General features: G+C 57.2%; 4 protein-coding genes across 4 annotated transcripts in view; 3 read left to right on the top strand and 1 right to left on the bottom strand.

Annotated features, from left to right (window-relative positions):
• Positions 1–1150, top strand: part of ACA1_150000 (uncharacterized protein) — a gene marked incomplete at both ends in the record, with an annotated part of 3521 nt that extends 2371 nt beyond the window's left edge. The window contains 6 exons of the mRNA XM_004351535.1: positions 40–221; positions 296–369; positions 573–619; positions 695–809; positions 882–945; positions 1008–1150. Of these exons, the coding sequence (XP_004351587.1) occupies positions 40–221; positions 296–369; positions 573–619; positions 695–809; positions 882–945; positions 1008–1150 (625 nt within the window). The remainder of the gene's footprint in view (positions 1–39; positions 222–295; positions 370–572; positions 620–694; positions 810–881; positions 946–1007) is intronic.
• Positions 1151–1473: 323 nt separating this feature from the next.
• On the top strand, positions 1474–1917 carry ACA1_149990 (ubiquitin domain containing protein; the record flags this gene model as incomplete). The annotated part of the gene is made up of 1 exon (XM_004351534.1): positions 1474–1917. The coding sequence occupies one exon, from the start codon at positions 1474–1476 to the stop codon at positions 1915–1917; it is 444 nt and encodes a 147-aa protein (XP_004351586.1).
• Positions 1918–2101: 184 nt separating this feature from the next.
• On the top strand, positions 2102–5028 carry ACA1_149980 (uncharacterized protein; the record flags this gene model as incomplete). Its single annotated transcript, XM_004351533.1, has 12 exons — positions 2102–2459; positions 2569–2656; positions 2825–2893; positions 2997–3083; positions 3168–3322; positions 3422–3495; positions 3612–3685; positions 3771–4013; positions 4136–4299; positions 4365–4426; positions 4530–4703; positions 4816–5028. 12 exons carry the CDS (start codon positions 2102–2104, stop codon positions 5026–5028), a joined length of 1761 nt encoding a protein of 586 aa, XP_004351585.1.
• Positions 5029–5108: 80 nt separating this feature from the next.
• On the bottom strand, positions 5109–8113 carry ACA1_149970 (Poly(ADPribose) polymerase catalytic domain containing protein; the record flags this gene model as incomplete). The annotated part of the gene is made up of 12 exons (XM_004351532.1): positions 5109–5150; positions 5246–5336; positions 5418–5479; positions 5553–5633; positions 5757–5815; positions 5882–5985; positions 6109–6238; positions 6337–6670; positions 6786–6970; positions 7068–7153; positions 7336–7423; positions 7546–8113. The coding sequence occupies 12 exons, from the start codon at positions 8111–8113 to the stop codon at positions 5109–5111; spliced, it is 1830 nt and encodes a 609-aa protein (XP_004351584.1).
• Positions 8114–8145: the final 32 nt, after the last annotated feature.

Genomic DNA, 8145 nt, shown 5'->3' with positions numbered 1-8145 from the left:
GCCAATGGATGTTACATTGTATAAAATTCTCTTCTCCAGAGCCATCGGCGGCTGCGGCGCAGATGTGGTGATCCACAACAACACGGTTTACAATGCTGTGATGCAGAATTACAACGCCTCGTCCACCACCGGCTGGGGCCAGGCCATGTCGTACGCGCACTCGCCCCTCATGTTCAACATTTTCAGTCGATCCAAGTACCATTTGGAATCCCAGCACCAAGGTTCGTCCCGGAGTCATGTACAAAACCTTTTATTTTGTCGCTCACCAATGACAAAACACACCGCCCCCAGCAAGCGCCGTTCTACTGGCCCGCGCAGCCCACCGTGTCCTCGGGAAACGTTCTCAAGAACAACATCTTTTGGGTCAAGGTGCGTGGCGTGGCATGACCACCACCTCACGTTCATTCCACACTTATCTCACTCCAATCAACTCTGCAACCTTCTGCTGGGTAGGACTCCTACGGCTGTGCCCTCGGTACGTAAGGCTCCCCTTTTTTGGGTGCATGTAGAAGGGGGTTGCGAACTGGTCTATTTCTCATCTCGACACTGAATTGTTGGTCACAGAGGAACAGCGTAGCGCGTGGCAGATCTCCAACAATGTCTGGGTCGGAGTACCCAGGTATGCCAAGCATCTCCCTTCTTGCTTTCTTCTCCTTCTTCTTCCCTTGTTGATCTTCTTCTTCCACACTTGCAGCGTGCCGACCGCCTGTGCTGACACGACGGGGCTGTCGTCGAAGGCCGTCGCCAACTCCTCCGCAATCCGGTTCGTGGGCGGTGGCGCCGGCACCGCGCCTGCTAACTACGTCCTGGTACATTATTGTCCCCGCCTTCACACACAACGCCACCGATTCCACTGCACCTCATTCTTTTCTGTGTTACAGAAATCCACGTCGCCTGCTCGCGCGGCCGGCGCTGTGATCCCTGGCATCAGCATCGACTACTATGGTACCACCGCCTTTCTTCATCATCTTCACCGCCTGAGGGATATGACGTCCATACTCTCGCAGGCCTGCTGCGCAGCACTTCGGCACCGAGCGTGGGCTTTGCGGAGTACCGCGCGTCAACGCCAGCGGCACAGACATCCGATGCCTCGCAGGCTGCGAGGCCAGCTGCAGCCCTGGCGGTCCTCGCGAAGAGGCTCGGGTGGTGATCACTGACTCTTCATCAACCAACCACGAGCCTACATTTTAACCTGCGGCCGAAGTGCGCTATTTTGTTGAAATTTGAAGTGAATTCAAATGTGTTTCAGGATTTCAAACCTGTTTCGTTCTAGCAGAAGCTCCGGGGATTCGGAGATCGAAAAAACTAGTTTTAGCTGCCCAGCATTTTTCCCCGAGGCTCGAACTTCCAGGAAATACCGGGCTTTGGCCGAAGATAAAAGGCTGAGCCCACCAAACCATCATCAACTCAGAACCTCGAACAAGACGCAAGCAAAGCGCACCCACGACAGCAATCGCCAACACAAACACACATATGCAGATCTTCGTGAAGACCCTCACCGGCAAGACCATCACCCTCGAGGTCGAGAGCTCGGACACCATCGAGAACGTGAAGCAGAAGATCCAGGACAAGGAGGGCATCCCTCCCGACCAGCAGCGTCTCATCTTCGCTGGCAAGCAGCTCGAGGACGGCCGTACCCTGGCCGACTACAACATCCAGAAGGAGTCCACCCTGCACCTTGTCCTGCGACTGCGTGGTGGTGGCAAGAAGACCAAGTGCTGCTTCGGTGAGTGTTCGAAGCGGGCGGTGATGATCACGGGCGACTGTCGATTCTGTGAGCAGAAGTTCTGCGGGGCGCACCGGCTGCCCGAGGACCACGCCTGCCAAAGCATCGACTCGTGCCGGCAGGCGGCCTTCAACAAGAACAAGAACAAGCTCCTCAACGAGAAGTGCGTGGCCCACAAGATCTCCATGTAGAGAGAGCCAAACACCGTTTTGGCCTGTAAATACAAAACATAATTGCACATAACACTTGCCCAAGTTTTTGATGAATGTAGTTGACGTGTAACATGTGGCCAAAACAGATAAAATGGAAAAGAAATAGCACAAATTTGTTGAAAATTAAAATAAATTGAAAAAGAAGAGAAACAAAACGCACAACATGAAGCGGACAAGAGAGGAGCTGAGCTGTGATGCACTGACGCAGGTGCGGCGCCAACGGAGGGTGGAGGAAAATGAAGATGAAGATGAGGAGCTGGAGGAAGAGCCGGAAGAGGCGGAGGATGGCGTGCAGGTCAGCAGACTGAAGCCGCCCCTGCCCCGCTTCACCAGCGCACGCCAGTTCGTGCGAGTAGAGAAGAAGCCGGAGGGCGCTGCACCAACGGCCGCCACCGCTAAGAAGACGGCGCCCCCTGCCGAGTACACCTACACGCGCATCAGCGAGCTCCAGCCAGGGCAACAGGCCAACGTGTACGGAGTGGTGCGGGCTCTCAAAGAACCCAGACCCACGAGAGGGACAGGTGCCGCCCTTCTCACCTCCATCCATCCATCTTCTTCTTCCATTTTTTTTTACGTTTTTTGCTCCAATTGAGATCTTAATTTAATGAATGTGGATTTGGGTCTGGCCAGACTGGGTGGTGGCGCTGGTGGTGGTCGACGTGTCGGCCCCGACCAAGGAGGAGGGGCTCGGCATCAACCTCTTCGCCCCCGAGGAGCGGTTGCTCCCCGCGCCACAGCCAGGCGACATCATTCGCCTCCATCGCCTCCAGGCACTTGCATACCCTTCTCTACTCCATTCTCCCCCCGCTACACACAAAGCTGTCGCTACTCACCGTTCGGGGGGGGGCGCCGACACCAGATCCAGCGCTATGGCGAAGGGTTGCAGGGCGTGGGCAGTCACAACAAGTACTCCCTACGACAAGGCCTTGGCCCATCATGCACGTGAGTCTCACTCGTGTACTGTGTCGTGTCGTGTCGTGTCGTGTCGTGTCGTGTCGTGTCGTGTCGTGTCGTGTCGTGTCGTGTCGTGTCGTGTCGTGTCGTGTCGTGTCTGGTAGGCGTGGGTTCGCGTGGATCTTGGTCGATGGAGCTCCCGGCGCGCCGCTCGTTCCGCACAGCTCCAGCTCTGAGCGTGCCACTTTCACGTAATAACGGTCCCCGACCGCCACCACTCCCCCCCCCCCCGCCGCTAGGCACGCGATCTGATCGCCACGCGGGCGCGCATGCAGGTCCAAGGACGAAGAGCGGATCAAGAGCATACGCGTGTGGGCGTCGTCCACTGCTTTAATCCCGACCACCACCGCCACCGCCACTACCACTACGACCACCACCACCACCACGGCCACCACCGCTGCCATTCCTCCGGGGGCTTCATCAACGCGAGGTGCGCAACATCTCCTTTCCGTCGTCAGTCGGTGCTGGCCAGATTGTCAGCTGCATTGAACAACACCAGTTGGTGGGCACCCGGGTGCGCCCTCGGCAGCCGCTCTCGAGAGTCCCTACGTGCGGCGGATCGCCAGAGTGGAGGAGAACGCGTGGTTTGACCTCATTTGCCAGGTACCGACCAGCACAGCTCTTCTGTGCCTCGGGATGCGTGTCGTGTGAATTCGCACCTCCCCCATCCAACTCGAAACTCACATCATCGTCATCACCACCATCACCATCATCGTCAGATTACGGAGATCAGGGACGATTCTGTCCGCTCCCTGCTGGTGTGGGACGGCACCAAGGCCCCGCTCGACGTCAGGTTGTCACCTCCGAGTTTTTCATGTTTCGTTTTCGTTTTGTTGGAATTCTAATCTGTTCTCGTTGGGCGACTGGTTGAGGTGCAGTGGGCTCTCCGAGACGGGGCAGCCGCAGGCGCTGGAGGGGCTGAGTTCGCGGCTGCGCGTGGTGGCCGACATGCCGCCGCCCGTCATGCACCGGCTGCTCGCCGTGCCCCTCGGCACGTGGGTCCACCTGCGCAACGTGAAAGGCCACAAGCACGCCAACGGCTACATGTACTGCGCCGCACGCATGAAATCCAGCTTCGAGGTCCTCCCTCCCACCGACCCTCGCGTCGAAGCCCTTCTCCAGTACGACAGCTGCCGTGTGTCGCGTGTGTCGCGTGTGTCGTGTGTGTCGTGTGTGTCGTGTGTGTCGTGTGTGTCGCGTGTGTCGCGTGTGTCGCGTGTCTCATGGTGTGTCGTGGCTGTAGAGGCTTTGAAGAAAAGAAGCGGGCGTTCTTGAGCGATGATGAGGCGCGAAGCTTACGAAAGCCGAAAGATGAGGCGCACGCGGAATCCGTCGAGGAGCCCGCGCAGCTCGCAGCGATACAGAAACGCCCCGCGCCACCCGTCCTCCCACCCACGCCTCCCACCGGTACGAGCACCGGCAGCTCAGTTCAGCTCAAATTGGCGGCTCACCCCTGTGAGGTGCGCCCACAGTGATCGTGCGCTGCGCCGATCTACCGCTCTCCACTATCGACGAGATCCTCAGCTATCCAGAGGTGCGCCCTGCCTGTCCGCTCTCCGTCCACAAAAACTCAACTAATTGGTTTTTTCTTCGTTATTCGCTCTTCTTCGCTCTTCTTCGTTCTTTCGTTGGGCCAGTCGACGGCGCTGTTCCGGTGCCAGGCGCACGTGCGGGGCATGGTGCCGGAGCAGGTGGAGGCCATCACACGGCCCTCGAGCGTGAAGCCTGACGCGCCCCACGTGTACCTCTTCCAGCTGCAGCTCCAGGACCCCACCGGCACGCTCGACGCCTACGTCTACGACAGAGAGGGCGTACGTCCGCCCCAACCCTCTCTGGTCTGTCGCTCCTCCAATCAATCAAGCCTGATGCGCGTGTGCGGTGATGCGTGTGTCGTGTGTCGTGTCGTGTCGTGTGTGTTATCAGGCGCTCTTCCTGGGACTGGATGCGGTGGACCTGGAGGAGAACAGCTGCACGCGGGAGAGCATCCGCGCGAAGATGGAGGCCCTGCTGGCCCATCCGACGCCGGCCGATTTCGTCATCCGGGCGTACCACCTGGACAGCTCGCGTCCCTCGCTCCGCCGCTACCAGATTACCTCCACCATCATCAACGTCGCCTCCGCCCCTCCGCCGCCCTAACTTGGCTTACTTTCAAAATCAAACATGATCTTTTATATGTCATTTGTGGTATATGTGTGTGCGCGAGCTATGGTTGCGCCCTAAGCGCCCTCCTGGACGAGCAACAAGTACCGAATTCGCACCTATAGTGGGAGCGAAAAGATGAGGGTGTCACCAGCCAAAACGACATCAGTTGGTTGCCACCAGAGGGCATAACAACAAAGGAAAGGCGCGTTACCTGTCCCTCGTTGTAGACAATGAACTCATTGTGGCCCATGCCGCCTTTCGCTCTCTTGTCTTCCCCCATGGGAATGCGCAGCCCTCCGTCTCTGCACGCCCCCAACAGTGTGAACAACCAAAAGAAAAAGAATAATAGACTTCCAAAAGAGAATAAAATGTGGAGCACGTACGTGTAGAGCACGGCTTCGGGATGTGTGATGACACGGCCCACGCCCCAACAGTGATGTCGGCCCTGGCGCCATTGTGCAGCCGACGCCAATGTCAGGAGGAGTTAGTGTGTGTGTGTGGGACAGCAAAGTATGTACCGGTGGCAATGGCTGGCGGAAGCCGGTCGACGTGCGTACGAGGGGCTCGCCAAGAGCCACATCGCACAGGAAGAAGCAACCCTGCCGATAAGAACACCCCAAACAAACAAACAAACACCACAAACACCACAAACAAACAATAAAATAATGAATTGATAAGACAATCTTAGCAGAGGTCCTCTGCCAGGGCCGTGATGACCATACCTTGCCGTGGTCGCTGCTCATGTAGCCGACGCTCTTCTCCGGGAAGTCTGCAAAGTAGACTGTGGCAGCCAAATGGGGGCCTTGTGTGAGGGAATAACAAAAGAGAGTGGAGGGGAGAGTCGTACGGCCTTTGCCAAAGTTGGTGCCGGAGCCGTTGGCCTCCTTGGGCGCGATGCACATGCCCTTGCGCAGGATGCCCAATATGTTGTACACCCCCGTTCCATGGCACCTACACGACACGACACGACACGACACGACACGACACGACACGACACGACACGACACGACACACACAGCAACCAATCATTTCCTGTCCACAAGAATGGTGGGGGTGGGTGGGAGCGTGAGGTACAGGAGAGAGCGGTTGGGTAGTGCGGCAAAGGGTTGGAAGCGCTCCTTCTCGCCCTCGCGCTCCACCTCGAAGGCGTCCAACACTTTGACCGACGACGTGCTCATCAGCCGCACAATCACCTTCCACTCATCTGTGTTTTTCCATCGAAATAAATAATAAATATATTAATGGAGTTAATAGTCACAATAATAACAGTAGTAGAAAACAGAATAAGAACTACAATCGTACCAGAGGATTTGTCGACAGGCGTGAGCCGGGCGCGGAGGGCGGCGCACAGGAGCTGCATGCGTGCCATGGCCTGGGCTGAGTCGCTGGTCTTCTGGTCGAGCGGGTGGTCCTCGTTGATCTCGCCCGCCGCACGTTCGAGCCGCTCCTTCTCCTCGAGCGGCATCGTCGTCGTCGTCTGCTGCTGATGGAGGTGGAGGTGGCCCTCGTCGTCGAGGGGCAGGGAGAGGGCGTCCTGCGTGGGCAGCTCCTCCTCTTCGTCGCCCATCAGGCGTCGCTTATACGGCAGCGCCACCTCGTGCAGCACCTCCATGCCGATTCCGATCTCTTGCAGCGACTACCCACACGACACGACACGACACGACACACGACGCACGACGCACCACACACGACACACACCGACACCAATTAATTCAAAGAAAATAAAATGGAGAGAGAGAGGCCTAACTAACCTGGAGGAGGTTGAGCTTTTCGGCGAGGATCTTGCGTTTGTTGATGTTGAGCGAGAGGTTGTTGCCGGAGAAGTTGAACGGCAGCACCCGGTGGAACTGGTTGGACAGCTCGCCGATCGCCTGCGACACCTTTTCCGGCACCTCACGCTTCCTCGCCTCCATCTCCTTCTTGTACGTCAATATGCCTACACGTCATCGGTAACATACGAAATATTATTAATAAATAAAAGAAAGCATGCATAAAAGAATGAAACAAAAGAAAGAAGAGAGAAAGCAATGAACCAGAAAGGACGTTGAGGATGCGGTAGGCGTTCTTGATCTGTGTGGAGGTGAGCTGGCCCATGCCCGTGATCTCGAACAATCCCACCCTATGCGGTGGCGCACACGACACACGACACACGACACACGACACACACACGGCACACATGTGCAGCAGCAGCAGCAGCGGTTCATCTCCCGATTCTTCACAACTAGCGATGACGTCGACAGGGCGAGACGTCTGCGCACGAGTGTGCGTGTAGCGGCGGCGGCGGCGGCGGGTGCGGCGTACCGGTTGCAAAAGGACCAGAGGCGCTTCTTGTGGGAAATGAACGCCAGCATGTCGTACAACCGCTTGTCGGCCGACGGCTCCTTCTTCTCTGTTGATTGTTATTTGTTTGGTTTGTTTGGTTGTTGCGGTGTTAGTCTGACATCATTGTCATCATCATCACAACTATCATCACAACTATCATTGTGGGACGAAGGCGCGTCGCAGGCGTACGCTTGGCCCGGAGCGATTCCTCTTCGCCGTCGCTTTCCTCGTCTTCGCCGAGGTCGTCGTCTTCCTCCTGGCCCTCGTCTTCGGAACCCTCCTCCTCCTCGTCTCCGTAGAGCTTGCTGTACCGCCGGTGCCGCAGCACCGCCCGGTGGTCGGTCGGCAGGTAGCAGTACCCGCCCGACTTCTCTTCCTCCTCCTCCTTCTGCTTCTGCTCATTTTCCTTTTCTTCTTCCTTCTGTTCTTTGGCCTTTTCCTTGTCCACGTCATCAACCGCCATGGCGCTGCTCTCTTGCTGCTGCTGTCCAACGGCCGCAGCTTCCGGCGCTTTGTCGTCGTTGTCGTTGGAGTTGTTGTCGACTGTCGGCGCCTCGTCTTCCTTGTCGTGGTCGCGGTTGTGGCGGAAGTGGGCGCGGTCGTCCCAGGCGTGGCCGGTGAACTTGGCAAAGCGTCGCTTGAACTCGGCAATCGCGGCCTCGCGTGTGTCGAATTCCTCGATCCCTTCGATGCTGTCCCACACGAAGAATCCACACCTCCACTCGCCGTTCTCTTTCTCCTTTTCGCTTTCTTCCATCTCCGTTTCTTTCTCTTTCTCTTTTCTTTTTC

Source organism: Acanthamoeba castellanii (genome assembly GCF_000313135.1).
Source record: "Acanthamoeba castellanii str. Neff unplaced genomic scaffold scf7180000084715, whole genome shotgun sequence".
Classification (NCBI taxonomy): Eukaryota; Discosea; order Longamoebia; family Acanthamoebidae; genus Acanthamoeba; species Acanthamoeba castellanii.
Note: the sequence above shows the minus strand (reverse complement) of the source record. Positions and strands in the feature narration are given on the sequence as shown.